Source organism: Notamacropus eugenii, chromosome 1, assembly GCF_028372415.1.
Source record: "Notamacropus eugenii isolate mMacEug1 chromosome 1, mMacEug1.pri_v2, whole genome shotgun sequence".
Lineage (NCBI taxonomy): Eukaryota > Metazoa > Chordata > Mammalia > Diprotodontia > Macropodidae > Notamacropus > Notamacropus eugenii.
In genome coordinates this window covers 25,490,155-25,506,484 of record NC_092872.1, presented here as the reverse complement: position 1 = coordinate 25,506,484, position 16,330 = coordinate 25,490,155, and the positions used below count along the sequence as shown (strand labels likewise).

Sequence of the window (16,330 nt, the reverse complement as noted above, 5' to 3'; positions counted from 1 at the left end):
AGGATCACAGAGCTAGAAGGGAGCTTAGAGGTTATGCTACCTCTATCTAAGAAAAAAGTGGGACAGAGAGGCTAAAAGTGATTTGTCTCAGTCATGAAATTTGGGGATTTGAGCTTGGGATTTGAACTCAGCTACTCTGACTCTAATGTCAATGGTCTTTATTCCTGCACCATGATGCCTAGCAGTAAGAAGATGTATTAGGAAGGTATGACCATAGTGTGATGGCAATCAGATTAGGATTTTTTGCTGTTTTTGTTTTATTAAAAGTGCCTCTGATTGAATAATGTGATTAAAGAAGATCTTTCCTGTAGTGGATTGTTGGGACTGGAAGCTCAATTCCATGTGGACGGTCTCGGGCGGGTAAAAGTGGGACTTCTAAATCTTAGAGTCTTACGAGGCCCTCCATGAACAGTGGGGGTTCGAGAAGGTCAGACTGAGCTAGCTCGGCTAGCTCGGGTATTTCTGCCTCTCCCCTGGAGATACGTGATGGGTGGAGTCTCCCTGCCCTCGAGGTCATCCCGGATTGGAGCACACCTAGTTACCTACAGCGCGGTATTGAGATGCAAACTGTGCGGCTGAAGGTTAAGTAGGATTGAGGAAGGCTGAAAGCTCTCTCTTAGCACGTGTGGAGCCAAAGAGGATAGTAGGGCTCCGCTTCTTTTCTTTCCTCTCTCCCCTCCCCCTCTCTCCCCGCTTGTACTTCTATTTCCAATCCCTTAAGATCTAGCCTCCTTAGGAAATCTCCCCCCCTTCCTCCTAAGGAAGATCCCCCTGCATTTGTAACCCAGACCCTGAAATAAAGCTCAACCCCTGTTCGACTCTGGAACGTCCTTTCTCTCATACGTTTATCCGGTTTGGCCAACCGAAGACCTGGGACAGGTAAGAAAGACTCAGGTAGCCCAATACAGGCCTCTAGGCTTGGCAGTGGATGGCCTGCATCCCCACGCAGCTTGGTGGTGTGGTGAACAAGAAAGGCACAGGAGGTGGAAGAAGATAGACCAACTCTGTTTATTGATCCGAGGGTCAGGGTATTTATAGACAGAAACTGCAACTACGGGACATTCTGCTCGTCTCCTGACCTAGAGATTTGACCAGTCTTATTGTCTTTAAAGACTGTTAGCCTAGAGGGCATCTATTTTACATATCCCTTGTATTCTGAAGTTCTCTTGTTTGTCTTACAGAGACAGCAACATCCAGGGGGGATGGAGAGCCATTCCAGATGATAATGAGTACCATCCCAAAGAACAGTTTCCCCGAAGTTCTATCCTGAACTACATCCTGGCCCTCAACACTTTCCCACCCATTGATGGACCTGCCCATTGTGGGAAGTTTGATTAGGGGAGTTGTTTTGTAGGAGGGTTCAACTACCTTTTGTTTTTATTATTGAGGCACTGGGTCAGAGGGTTATGCCCTCTGGCTCTAAAACGTGTGTAAATACTCTGAGGGTAAGGTTTTACTTTGGGGCTTAGTTTTTGTAAGAAGGTTTGAGTGCCAGAGGAGGACTCTGGGAAGCAGCTTTAAGAAGCCCCCTGGCTTTGAAAACCCAGATGTCAGTGTTTCCCTCTCTGGTAACTATGGTTAGATAGCTGTCGCTGTCTGCTGAATTATGGTCAGGCAGAGGAAGCCATGTCTATCAATTACTTTGGGGCTTACTGACTGGAAATGTTTGTTTGGCCTGATGAGGACTCTGGGAAGCTGCTAAAGGAGCCCCCCAGCTTTGAAAACCCAGATGTCAGTGCTTCCCTCTCTGGTAACTATGGTCAGACAGTTGGACCATCTGTTGAATTCAGGCAGAGGAAGCCATGTCTGTTGATCTTTAATTTCTCTGTATTTTCTTTGAAGTTCAGGGTGTTGACTCCCCTGAATTAGATGAATGATATTTGTGCTTGGTTAAAGTGATTGTTAACCCCTTGAAAATTGCTTTCCTTTTATGAATGCAGATCTAAGAACCTGTGATAGCAGGCCACCTTGTGTATGTTGGGGTGCTTACTGTTACACATGGTCCAGAGGAAAAGTGATGGAAATGTACAAGTCTAAGCTCAGGGTGATGGCCAGGTAAATGGAAAAAGGGGGATGGATTTGAGAGATCCTGTGGAAGCAGAGATGTCAACATGGGGCACCTGATTGGATATAAAGGGAGAAAGAGGAGGGATAGTTAAGGATAACTCCAGGGTCATAGATCAAAGAGACCAGAAAGATAGTGGTGCCCTTGAGAGAAATAGGCAAATCTGGAGGAAGTGTGGCTTTTAAACCCTAAACTCCTAAACTCAAGGAGGCTTGCAGCTGGACAAACTAAAGCCAAAGCTGACTCCACAGGTGGTTCCAAAGATAGAATCTTACTTTGGAGAATAAGGAGAGATTCTGGTTTAAGTAAGGAATGTGAGCTGCTGTCTTTTTGTTCTTGCTATACAAGAACATTCGTAAGTTAGGTCATAAGTTAAGATTTAGAACTGGAAGAGACCTCAGAGATCATATTGTCCAAACCTCTCATTTCACAAACAAGGAGACGGAGACCCACAGAGTTTAAGGGACTTCCCCAAGAACATACAGTTTGTAAGCAGCAGTCCTAGCATTTGAACCCAGATCTTTTGACTTCAAATCTACTCTTTTCATTTCGAGTACATAGAAATGTCTTCAGGATTCCAAAGAGTTATTGGCCTAAAATATACATGATTTGATACTCAGAGAGAATAGGAATATAGTTTCTAGACCTCTGAGGGAGAAGCCAGCAGATGGAGGCAGTATGATTGGGGTTTTAACAGTCCCTTGCCAACTGCACCTCCCCCTCCCCATAATCTTTTTAGATCAGGAAAAAACTGAGTCTGCTGCCCCACCCTGTATGAAAAGCTTATTCTGTGTAAACAGTGATGTGTTCATGAAAAGGACAAGAGCTCAGCACTGTGCTTGCTAAGCTGTTTGTTGGTTATAGAAATAGGACCTTTAGTTTCAGAATCGTTTATCTGTGCAGCATCAGCAAAACAAAACTGAAGCCACAAATGTGACAGCAGGGGCTTACAGCTAGAGCTCTGAGGATCAGCTGGGTTCAGTCTCTGCCTGGCCAATATCTGATCTGGCCTTACACCTTTAGCTCCCTTTCCTGCTACTGGAGCTCGAGAAAGCAGCTCCGTTTCAGGACTGAAAACATTGAGAGGTAGAGATCAGATTTGGGAAGCTGCTGTCTGTCAGGTGACTTGTTGAGGGGCTATCATATTAACATCTGCTGGGACCAAGAGGGTGAGTAGCTTGGGAGACCCCATCTTTCCCTCTTGGGAGAAACTGCCCCTGGTTAGATGATGGTTAGCAGACAGAGTCTGGTGTATGGAAAGAATGCTAGTTCTAGAGTCAGGGAATCTGAGTTCAAGTCCCATCTCTGACACTTACTAGCTGTGTGACTGCAGTCTAATTACATTCCATTGGTGAGTCTCAGTTTCCTCACTGATAAAATGACAATAATATTTGTACTCACAAGACTATTGGGAGGAAACTATTCTGAAGAATTTAAGGTAAAATAGAAATGAGACTTAAGTGATCCATTTTTTTTTAAGATGCAGTCATCCATGTAATCCAGGCGAAAGACTTTATGTTGAGAGTATACTTCAGTCTCCTTTTTGTCTTTGTCTCCCTGGAGACTCAAAGAGTACTTGGCATATACTAGATGTTTAATACATGTTTGTGAAGTTGAATTGAACTACCAAATTATTTCTACCCTCTACCTTCCCCTTTCCCCCAAGGTCCTACTTCTGTCCTTCCCTTTGACAAAGGAGAATAGTTAAGCCAAAGTAATAATAGCTGGTGCTTCTAGAGGGCTTTAAGACCTACAAAGCACATTTTCCACAAAAGCCCTGGGCAGTGGCTGGTGCCAGAATTATGAGTAGTCCCATTTGATAGAGAGAAAAGACCAAAAGAATGGAATTGAAGGATGTTGTTGGAAAGAAGTAGTTTAATTTGGTGACAGATTGAATGTGGGAAGAGAAAAGGAGTGAGGAGATGAGGAGAACTTCTGGATTTTGCACTTAGTCCCCATACCTCCCACAGTTACAGGGAAACTGGGCATCAGGAAATGTTTTGAGGAAAAGAGTTAACTTTTGTTCGTGCCACAAGGATATTTATTCCTGACTTTGTACAGACTTAGTCTCTCCCCCACCACACACATATCCAAAAGGCAATCAGCCCCCTACCCCGTGTCTCTCCCAGCCCACCTCCCCTCCCTTGTTCCATTCCAAGGTGCTGGTGATCAGGGTAGCTGGGAATAAGCCTCATTTCCTACAGGTTTGGGCAAGGGCAAGGGGGCAGGGGAGAAGATTAAAAAGGGGCAGAGGGAGAGGGATTGGTGTTGGGTTGGGGTCCTAGAGTTCCCAGGATGTGGGGGAGGTAGAGGGGAGAGAGGTGTGAAGGATTAATTCCATCCCTCCTGACAGGAATGGGCAGATCCCTATGGAGTGAAGCCCACTACCAGACTTTGGAAGAAAGGTGGGGGGTTGGTAGGTGGAGAGTCTGTCCCCTCAAGCTCATTGGTGATGCCCGGGTGCAGGAGAAGGCAGGGTGCCAACTGCCTCTAGCCTATCTTCCTCAGGACTCCTTGGCCCTGGCAGTGGCAGCCTCCAGCCTCTCGGCCTTGTGGGTCAAACAGTTCTAAGTTCTTAACGCCATGTGCAGTGGAGAAACCCTCTCCACAGGCCAAGCAGTTGAAGGACCAACTGCCTTGGTGGGCCACCTATTGCTTGTGGAAGTAGCCAGGGTCCTTGAAGACCTTGAAACAGGCCGGGCAGCAAGGGCTCCTGGACACCAAGTTCAGGTAGAAGGCCTCGCTGTAGTGCTCACAGCTGTAGGCATGCTCACCCAGGTGCCTATGCTCTAGCAGGTTGGAGTGGTAGCAGAAAGTCTTGCCACAGGTGCCGTAGAGCTGAGGCTGGACCACAGCGTGCAGGGCACGGTGCCCAGCCAGTCTAGAGGACTGAGCAAAGTGCTTAGCACATGAGGCACGCTTAAAGGTAGGCTCAGCCGTGTGCACCACATGGGGCTGTCGCAGGTACCAGGAACGCAGAAGCTGTGCCTACAGACACCACAGCAGAAGGGCTTTCCCAGAGCAGGGCCCCCAGCCCCACTGAACTGGCCTCCTGTAGGGCCTCCCCACCCTTCTCCCCAGTAGCAGCAGGTGGGCCCCCAGTGGCTCTGAGAGTCCCCTAGATGACAGCCACAGCCTTCTCTCCATCATCACCTGGTGGCTCCAGGGGTAAGAGCAGGACCCAGGGGGAAAGGTGGGCCAAGCAGCTGGGGCTGACCCATCCTTGGGGACCTCAAGGAGCTGCAGTGACAGCTCTGCCCACTCCCTCAAATTTATGAGGCACTTTAAGGCATATAAAACATTTTCCTTATAATAACTATTTACTCTTCATCCTGCTTCTGGGTTTTCTTTCCTCTTAATTCATTCAGTCATTTTCAATCATGCCTCACTTTGTGACTCAGTTTGGGGTTTTCTTCAACAAAGATAGAAGAGTGGTTTGCCATTTCTTTCTCCAGCTCATTCTGCGCATGAGGAAACTGAGGCAAACAGGGTTAAACAACGTAAGGCAGAGAAGCACAACACACAGGAGAGCTGCTAGCACAGGTTCGCTCTTGATTTGGTCAGATGGGAAAGACACTAAGTAAAGCTTAATAATCTTACATTATTCTCATCTGGTTTTCTCAGAAGAGGATTGCTGATAAGGGGAGCACAAACTTCTGCAGCATTCCCAAATGCCTTTGTGCCTTCAACCCTAAGGGTTCACTGTTCACTGACCAGCGATCCCCTGCTTTATTGACCATCAGACAAAGAAGGCATTTTACCAGCAATAGCCCCACAAGTGTGCAGTCACCTCATCCCTGTATCTCAACAAGTAGCTGTAGTGAAGGTCTACATTATTTATCATTACATAATGCTGTGCAAGCCTGGTGGAGATGTTTGGAACCATAACTGTGGGAACTCATATCTAATATCTGGGAACAAGAGATTGTTATGGCTATGGATCCTGGGAAATTGAACTCTAAAAAACAATTTAAAAAATCCACTTTACACACACTAAAATCCACCTTACTTATACTAGAATTCCCCTTACATACAAATGACTTGCCCCAGGTCACACAGCTAGATTTGACCTCAGGTCTCCCTGACTCCAGACCCAGAGTTCTATCCGCCATGCCACCAGCAGCTGAAAGAGCGGGAGAAAAGTGTTGATTACTTCTGTAGGCACGTCAGCCTGGGCATTCTCATGAAAGAGAGATGACACTCTCCCTCACTACAGGGAAGGGGAAGCCACAGCAGCAGACAACAATTCCAACCACAAAAGCAGCAAACAGCAGCATTAGGAGAAGAGTGGAGAGGCTGCAGAGGAGACCCTGTCCAACAGCAAATCCCAAGTGGCTTGGAGACAGAACCATGAGATATGTAAGCGCAATCCAACCCTTCCTCACCTCAGAGTATAAGTCTTTTGGCAGCGTTCCTTTCCCCACAGTCCTGGGAATCTGGGAGACTGGATCTTGTTACTTATGGTGACTGGGGGAGGCTGAGAATGCTTTTTATTACTTGATTTTCCCTGTTACTTAATTTGCTATTCTGTCCTAATTTAGTATTCTGTTGTTTAATTTATGGTTTTTGCCTGGTATCTTGGTAGATAAAGCACTGGACTTGGGCCTGAGACATATTTACATCATTATGATCCCTCCAAATATCCTGAAAAAGAACTGGATCATGTGGGATCCATGCTACACAATGGGGATAATAAATTGTTGTACTACTTGGCTTATGGAGTTGTTGTGGGTAGTTGAGAATGTTAAGTTTCTGAAGTACTCTCCTTTGACAATCACAATAATCCTGTGAAGTATATGCCACTATCACCCCCATTTTACAGATAAGCAAATTGAGGCCAAGAGAGGGTAAGTGACCCAAGTCTACTTCTAGTTATGAGGGAGTATTCGAACTCGGGTCTTTGGGATCTGAAGTCCAGCCTTCTACCCACTATGCCACCTCACCGACACTGTGCTGTGCTATAAAAACTACCCAAATGTAACCCATTCTTTTAAAGGTATAGAAACATAGTGAACATGTTATAGTCCCTTAGAGATTGTCTAGTTCATTTGCCTCAACCCTGTTGTACAGATGAGAAAAGTGGTTGTGAAGCAGCTTGATAACTCATGATAAAGCTAGACTTTGAACCCAGTTTTCCTCATTCCTGATCCAGCAATCTTCAGCTCTGCCATCATGTCTCATTATTTTTCATCATTATCCCCTTCTCAATTAGGTGGAAATGGGCATGAGCACTCTGACCTCCCTTATTGAAGAAAAAGACAGGAGAAAAACAGGAGATATCTGCCCCAGAAAAAACAGACCCATTCAGGCTGCTCCTTAAAATGGGATGTTCTTATGGGCAAGACTTTTCGCTTCTCTAGGTTTTATGTAGCAAGTCTTCCAGAGCATGGCTTTGTCTTATATGCTCTGGGCACTCAATGTGGGTTAAAAGATAAGCCCTTTAGTTAGTCTTTGGGGAACTTTCCCTGCTGTGTTGATCACTGCTTGAAAGAAGCTATCTTTTTATGCCTGTGATATTAGACCTCTGCGTGATAGCAATATTTTTCATTGTGAAAATGTGCAGTAATATTCAAGATTCAATAATTGCTCCTCCCTCCTCCCCAAGACTCTGTTTAGCCAATGTAGCTTTTCCTCATGCTGTTCATAAAGATGATTTAAAGCCTCATTTTCATACCCACAGCATGGTTAAGGTTTCAGGGATATTTTTCCTGTGAATTTTCTTCTCTTCCCAGTCAATGAAGGATAAACAGTAGTCATTACAGAGCATCTGCCAGGGAGTCTTTTGGAATAATTTATGTGAAGTTTAGCTTAACCAGCTCTGCCAGACAGTATGACAGTTAGATCCTTCATGTTTGACTATGAGATGTATTCACATAAAAATTGTGCAACTTTTGAAAATATGAAGTCATAAAAATGTTTTTAAATTTTGTTCAAAGTGAATTTAAACCAAATCAGGTTTCAAACAGAAACCCACAAACACATGGGGCTTCTTTGTAGTTTGCCATTAAGTATCTGAAACTCATATGGAGGGGATGGCAGAGAAAAATGAGATTTTTTAAAGGATGTGAGAGATCTGGATGTCTGGGAGCAGCAGGGAAGAAGCATGTAGATAAATAGAGATTAAAGATGAGACATAGAAAGGGAATGATCAAATGGTCAGGCTCCCAGAGCAGACAGAGAATGGGATCAAGAGCACAGGTAGACAGGCTGTCTTTGGCCAGAAATGTGCCTTTGCATCAGAGATTCAAGGAAAGAAGGAGAGAATGGGGAATGACGTCGATAAATGTTAAGATGTAGAGTAGGAGAAAGGAAGGAAGTTGTAATAGATGGTTTCTATCTTCTCAGTAAAATAGGAGGCAAGGTCCTATAATGATTGGGTGAGTTTTGGGGAAGCATACTCCTCCCATTTCAAAAGTGGATTAGATGAATTTCAGTAGAAGTAATACTTATATAGCACTTAAAGATTTGCAAAGCACTTTACATATAGGATTTCATTTGATCTTCACATCAACATTGTAAAATGGGTACCCCATTTACAGATGAGGAAACTGAGGCTCAGAGGGTGTGGATCAAAGACAGAGTATGAAAGACGGGATTTCAACCCAAGTCTTTCTAACTCCAAGTTCAGGTCTCTTTCAGCTGAGTCATCATGTCTTTGTTCAGTTGTTTCAGTTGTGTCTGACTCTTTGTGACCTCATTTGGGTATTTTTTGGCAAAGATACTGGAGTGGTTTGCAATATCTTTCTCCAGATCATTTTACAGATGAGGAAACTGAGGCAAATAGGATTAAGTGACTTGCTCAGAGTCACACAGCTAGGAAGTATCTGAGGCCACATTTAAATTCACAAAGATGAGTCTTCCTGACTCGGCACTTTGTGCACTAGCTGCCCTGATGGCTCTCTTAGATGATATCTAAAGGCTTTCAAACCTAATTCTATGATACTATGATCCTAGGACTGGAGCAGAGTGAAGTTATCCTATAATGGCACCCTTTCACTTCTTCCCCATCTCTTCCCCAACCCCAGTTTAGTGGGGATGAATGTAGACTCCTCTGAAGAGGGCTGTATTTTAGTATCAATCAATCAGTCAACAGCTATTTTTAAAAGCAAGTTTTTTCATTTATTTTTTTACATCATCATAGTTTTCCCTAGTCCCCCTCCTCTGAACTCTCCCATGGAGCCAAATAGTAGTTTTAAAGGTAAAGAAGAAACAAATCAGCATAATAGATTAGTACATCAAAAAAGTCTGCAAATCCGTGCCATGTATGATGCCTGCTCTATTCTAGATATGGGGACAAAGGAGGAGGGGAGAAGAAGGATATGTAAAGATATATACTGCACAAATCCAGATATATAACAATGAAATAGAAAGGAGTTTGAGAGGGAGGGCACTGATGGTTGCAGGGATCCAGAGGGGCTGCATGTATAAGATGGTACCTGAGCTGCATAGAGAGAGAGAGAGAGAGGGATTCTTTGAGTCAGAAGTACGAAAGGAAGACGTTCCAGGCACGTGGGATAGCTAAAGGATTTGGGAGGTGGAGTACTTTGTGTGAGGTACAGAGAGAAGTCCAATTTGGCTGGATCAGAGTCTGGAAGGGGAAATAATGTCCATTGAGGCTAGAAAAATACTTTGAAGCCAGGCTGTGTAGGGCTTTCAAAGCTTAGCAGTCTATATTTAATCTTGGAGGCAGTAGGGAGTTGAATGAGTAAAGGAGTTACACAATCAGATTTTCACTTAAAGAGAATTGCTTGAGCATCTCTTTGTAGGATGGACTGAACTGGGAAGACTTGAAGCAGAAGAGACCAATTAGGAGGCTGTGGCAATAATCTAAGTGAAAAGTGATAAGGACCTAAAGTAGTTTGGTGGCTGTGTGATTGGAGAGAAGTGGTCATGTGCAAGACATATGAGGGTATAAAGAGGAGGATGGCAAACTGATTGGATATGTTGACTGAGGAAGAGTGAAGACATATGTAGATGTTGTAAACATGGGAGACTGAAAGAGGGGAAGACTTACAGGAAAAAAATAATGACTTCAATCTTGGACATGTTGAGTTTAAGATATCTTTGGGACACCAGTTTGAAATAGTCAATAGGTAATTAGATATGTGGAAGGAAGCTGAATTTGAATTCAGATCATCCTATTCCTGTTCTGGTACAGTGTCCGCCGTACCACCTAGCTGTGGCTGTAGCCACACAATGGAGCTGCAGCTAGGACAGGCATCTGGCAGAGGTGAACAATCCTCCCTCTCACCTGATTTAACAGTAATGCAGAGTAGCAAAACGTCTGCTGTGAGAGGTCAGTCCAATGGATTGGCTGGTTCAAGGGATGCTCTCCTTCCTCTTTCCACCAATCTAGTATGCCTATAGATATCTGTGGACATTTATGGATGCGAGAAGGTCCTAGGCCAGCAGACCTTATATGGGTTACCCTACAAGGAAGGGTAGCACAGCTAGTGCACTAGCTCTTTGACCAGAAGCCACATTTTTAGGTACACAAAGGGAAGGGACTACAGTATCTGAGGTAACTGTTGGTTTTATCAGAAAGCTCTTTTTCTGATTCCTTGACACCATCAGGGGCTTGCCATTGGGAGAATGCTCAGAAACTGATTCGTGGGGGTGGTGCCTCTGAAACACCTTATCCCCAGAATATCCCATTTTACTTTGGGAAATGAGAAAATGGAAAATTTGGGAAATTAATTTCTGATTGATCCTTAATGAACAATGATAGCCTTATGTCTGTCTGCTCCCAGACAGACCTTTTTCAAGTGGTAAATGATTTGTAAATAAATAGATTCCTTAACAGAAAATTAGACAAATTATCATGATTATGTCCTCTGGTGAAGGAAAAGCCTTTTGGCTGGCAGAAAGAGGGTTAAAAAGATGAGAAGAACCCTCTCATGGCCTAGGAAGTCTCCCCTGAAGCCACCTCATACAATATTTAATTACATAATGTACTTATCTGTTTGTATTTCTTATCTCTCTTTCAAATCTTAAGTTCCATGAGGGCAAGTCTTTGGTTAAATGGGATCCACCTAGGATCTGCTTGAGGAATAGCTTTTTAAGACTGGGCCTCACTCTGCACAGGAGTCTGGGAAAGTAGAGGGCTTAGAAGAAAGTTGCTTAGGAAGTCATAGATCAGTGTAAGTTCTTGGCTCAAAGAGGGAGCTGCAGAAGGTTAGATCCAGAAAACTCTCCTGGTTCTCCTTCTGCTTGTTTGACTCTGATGGCTCCTTGACTTCTGATGGCACCTTGGAGAGGTGGAGTCAAGATGGCATCAGGATGGCAGAGTGAGAGCTAAAAGTTTTGACTTAACTCTTTCACATCCTCCCTTACAATGACTGATAAAAAAGCACCAGGGGGAATTTTGTTCAGGAAAACCAAGAAGAAGTCACAGTAAATGTTTCTAGCCCAGAGAAGCTTAGGGAGACAGAAAGTAAGATCTGCAGACACTGAGGTGCAGGCTGGCCAGAAACCCAGCAGTAGCAGTAGCTCTACAATGGGCCCAAATGGCAGCACCACCAGCAGAAAAGCAGCCCGGTGCCCAAGAGAAAGAAATCCCAGGAGGACCCCAGCATTAGAACTGGGAGCAGAAGCAGATGACATTTGGCAACTCGGTCTCCCATCACCCAGTTCTGTGTCACAGTACTAGGGAGGAGAAGAGCAGTGCTGGTTGTGAAGAGGCAGTGCCCCTACCTGTGTAAGGGACAAGTTCCAGAAACATACCCGTGTGATTCCAAGCCCAAGAGGAACTCAATTTGTTTTTTTATTTACTTTAAGTTTTTAACATTCATTTCCACCAAATTTTAAGTTCCAAATTTTCTCCCCTCTCCCCCCAAAATGCCATGCATTCTGATTGCCCCTTCCAGCAATGTGCCCTCCCTTCTAACACCCCTCCCTTCCCTTATCCCCATCTTCTCTCTTGTCCTGTAAGGCAAGATAAATCTCTATACCCCGCTACCTGTATTTCTTATTTCCCAGTTGTCTGCAAAAACAATTCTCAACATTTGTTCCTAAAACTTTGGATTCCATCTTCTCTTCCTTCCTCCCTCCCCACCCATCCCCACTGAGAAGGCAAGCAGTTCAATATAGGCTATATGTGTGTAGTTTTGCAAATGACTTCCATAATACTCATGTTGTGAAAGGCTAACTATATTTCCCTTCATCCTATCCTGCCCTCCATTTCTTCTATTCTCTTTTGACCTTGTCCTTGCCCAAGAGTGTTTACTTCTAATTGCTCCCTCTTCCCATTTGGCCTCCCTTCCATCATCCTCCCCCCACCCTGCTTATCCTCTTCTCCCCTACTTTCCTGTAGTATAAGATAGATTTTCATACCAAATTGGGTGTACATGTTATTCCTTCCTTGGGCCAAACGTGATGAGAGTAAACTTCACTTTTTCCCTTTCACCTCCCCTTTTTTCCCCTCCATTGAAAAACATTTTTTTCCTCTTTTATGAAAGATAATTTGCTCCATTCTATTTCTCCCTTTCCCCTCTCAATATATTTCTCTCTCACCCTATAATTTTATTTTTTTAGATATGATGCCTTCCTATTCAACTCATCCTATGCTCTCTGTCGCTCTTTCTCTCTACATACATGGGTGTGTATGTGTGTGTGTGTGTATGTACGTATGTGTGTATAATCCATCCAGCTACCCAGATACTGAGAAAAGTTTCAAGAGTTACAAATATTATCTTTCCATGTAGGAATATAAAAAGTTCAACTTTAGTAAGTCCCTTGCGATTTTTCTTTCCTGTTTACCTTTTCATGCTTCTTTTGATTCTTGCTTTTGAAAGTCAAATTGTCTTTTCAGCTCTGGTCTTTTCATCAAGAATACTTGAAAGTTCTCTATTTCATCGAAAGACCATTTTTCCTCTGAAGTATTATACTCAGTTTTGCTGGGTAGGTGATTCTTGGTTTTAATCCTAGTTCCTTTGACTTCTGGAATATCCTATTCCACGCCCTTCAATCCCTTAATGTAGAAGCTGCTAGATCTTGTGTTATCCTGATTGTATTTCCTCAGTACTTGAATTGTTTCTTTCTAGCTGCTTGCAATATTTTCTCCTTGTCCTGGGAACTCTGGAATTTGGCTACCATATTCTTAGGAGTTTCTCTTTTTGGATTTCTTTTAGGAGGTGATCTGTGGATTCTTTCAATATTTATTTTGCTCCCTGGTTCTAGAATATCAGGGCAGTTTTCCTTGATAATTTCATGAAAGATGATGTCTAGGCTCTTTTTTTTTTTGATCATGGCTTTAAGGTAGTCTCATAATTTTTAAATTTTCTCTCCTGGATCTATTTTCCAAGTCAGTTGTTTTTCCAGTGAGATATTTCACATTATCTTCCATTTTTTCATTCTTTTGATTTTTGTTTTGTAATTTCTTGGTTTCTCATAAAGTCATTAGCTTCCATCTGTTCCATTCCAATTTTTAAAGAACTATTTTCTTCAGTGAGCTTTTGAGCCTCCTTTTCCATTTCACTAATCCTGCTTTTGAAAGCATTTTTCTCCTCATTGGCTTTTTGGACCTCTTTTGCCAATTGAGTTAGCCTATTTTTCAAGGTGTTATTTTCTTCAGCATTTTTTTGGGTCTCCTCTAGTAAACTGTTGACTTGCTTTTCATGATTTTCTTGCATTATGCTCATTTCTCTTCCCAATTTTTCCTCCACCTCTCTTATTTGATTGTCAAAATCCTTTTTGAGCTCTTCCATGGCCTGGGACCATTGCATATTTATTTTGGAGGTTTTGGATGCAGAAGCCTTGACTTTTATGTCTTCCCATGATGGTAAACATTGTTCTTCCTCGTACAAAAGGATAGAATAGAATACCTGTTCACCAAGAAAGTAACCTTCTCCAGTCTTATTTTTTCCCCTTTTTTGAGCATTTCCCCAACCAGTTACTTGCCTTTTAGGTCCTTTGTCAAGAGTAGAGTGTACTCTGGGGACCTGTAAGATCTCAGTTCCTCCAAGATGACACAATCAAGGGAGAGGAGTTTACTCCCTGGCCAGGCTGGAGGCTGAGATTGAGATCAGCTACTTAATTCCTCCAGGGGCTTTAGGTGGGGGGGGAGGGGTGGGCAGGGCAGTCACTCAGTGTGAGTGTGAGATTACATCAGATGGGCAATTCCCCTGGAGGCTGAGATTCAGATCAGCTACTCAGTTCCTCCAGGGACTTTAGGTGGGGGCGAGCCGCCACTCAGGCTTGAGGTTCAGTTCAGCTGCTCAGTTCCTCTGAGGGCTTTAAGCTGAGGCTCCAACAATGTCTGCTGCATCCACTGCCACTACAGCTGCTGCTACTGCCACCGTCACCTGGGGCCAGGGTTAGGGGAGGACCCTGCTCCCTTGTCATGTAGGTGAAAAAGCCCTTTCATTGACCTTTGAAGTATCTTTGTCACCTGTGGGTTGAAGGATATGTGAACCTCTGCTACTGCTGGGGATTTTGCCCCTGAGGCCTGCTCTGGCTCTGTTCTTCCTGGCGCTGCGTGGCCAAGCCTGGGCTGTGCTCCACTCTGCGTCTGGTGTGACAGACTTTTCCTGTTGGCCTTTCAGGTCACCCTGGGTTGGAAATCTCCTCCACTCCATTGTTCTATGGCTTCTGCTGCTCTAGAATTCATTGAAAGTCTTTCTTTACAGGTATTTTATGGGCTGTGGAGGAAGAGCTAGAGTATGTGCGTCTTTCTATTCTGCCATCTTGGTTCTGCCCCCCAGGAACTCAATTCTAACCTTTAGCTGTGTATGTAAGTCTGTAGGGTGAAAAACTAGGGCAGAAGATGAAAATCAAAGGAGAGCCAAGAGTTCAGTCACTTTGAACATAAAGAATCTCCCAGTGGGCTAACTGTAATTGAGTCCAGAAGAAGTATACAGATACTCAAACAATGGGCCCAAGTTGGGTCAGCAATTTGCAGACTACGTGGGAAGTGAACAGATCTCTCCCCAGATCACATTGCCCTGGAAGCACCAAAAACTCACAGGTCCCCAAACTGAGCTATGAAAGCAGCAAAAGGACGTAAAGGACAGAAGCTCAGGCCAGACATTCCCTCTGTCTCCCACCCCAACGCCAGTCCCCCAGAGAGGAGTGGAGCCCAAAACTAATGCAGAGTCCAAAGTTAAGAATTAGACTGGAAACATTAGCAAAGAAAAAAAAAGAACCTGACCATTAAAGGCTACTTTGATGTCAGGGAAGCTCAAGATGCAAATGAAGATGAAGACAATGACATGAAAATGTCTATAAGTAAAGCTGCAAAGAAAAATGCAAATTTTTAAGTCCAACAAGAATTCCTGAATTCCTTAGCCCATGTCCAGTATCTTGGGTTCGTATTCTGCATCAGATATTGTTTTCTTATGCTGGAGTTTTGGAAACACTGTCCACCTCAGGTGTTGGTTGCTATAGACCTTGTTTTAACTTTTAACGTCAGGTCACTTGTGGGTTCCATAATCTTGGTGGGCAGTACTACCCTTTTGAGATGTGACAGGTAGATTCAGAACTTCATTCCTTGAAGTGTGGCTATAGTGGGGATGGTGAGCAGGCCTTTAAAGGGACCTTTCCACCATGGCTCCAATGAATTTTTTAGAGATTATTTTTAGAGATTTTTAGAGGTTTTAGAGATGATGTTTCCAGTGTACCCAGTCAGCGAGTTGGATAAAGGGCTGAGTCTGGGTTGGAATTTCTAAAGAATGAGACTGTCAAGACAAGTCGGTAAGTGATATTTTCTGAGCCAGCCCAATATCGTATTATAGGAGGGAGCCTTTGGCTGTTATGCTTCCCACCAACACGTACAGTGGCATTGGATGTCTTGTTACTATCTCATAGGGACTGAGTTTATGGGAACCAAATCGTCTAGAACTAAGGCTTAGCAGGGTTAAAGAAAGGGCTTTGGGCCAGGGGATACCTAGCTCCTCAGAATTTAGCAAGGGAAGTTTTAAATATCCCATTAATTCTTAACCATTCCTGATAACTGGGGGTGATAGGCACAATGGATTTCCTTAGGGAACCACCCCCCCCATAATGATTTTTCCTAAAAGGATTTTTATTAACCCAGAGGCTGTGGCATTATGAGAGGGAAACACTTCCACCCACCAGGAGAACATACAAACCATAACTAAAACACATTTGTGACCAAGGGCAGCTGGCAATTGACTGAAGTCAATCTGCCGGGTTTCAATGGGTGCATCGGGAAGAAAAAGGGAACCACCCACAGGTTATCTGCAGAGGCTTGGGTGTTTGTGCTTGGGGCAGGTGGAGACCCATCAATGACTCAGGAAGAGAGAGTGA

At 43.9% G+C, this 16,330-nt stretch overlaps 1 protein-coding gene across 1 annotated transcript in view; it reads left to right on the top strand.

Moving 5' to 3' along the window:
- The window catches only part of SH3GL2 (SH3 domain containing GRB2 like 2, endophilin A1), a 313,692-nt gene that overhangs the window by 29,347 nt on the left and 268,015 nt on the right, over window positions 1-16,330 (top strand). The window contains exon 2 of the mRNA XM_072655741.1: window positions 6,282-6,424. Within this exon, the coding sequence (XP_072511842.1) occupies window positions 6,282-6,424 (143 nt within the window). The remainder of the gene's footprint in view (window positions 1-6,281; window positions 6,425-16,330) is intronic.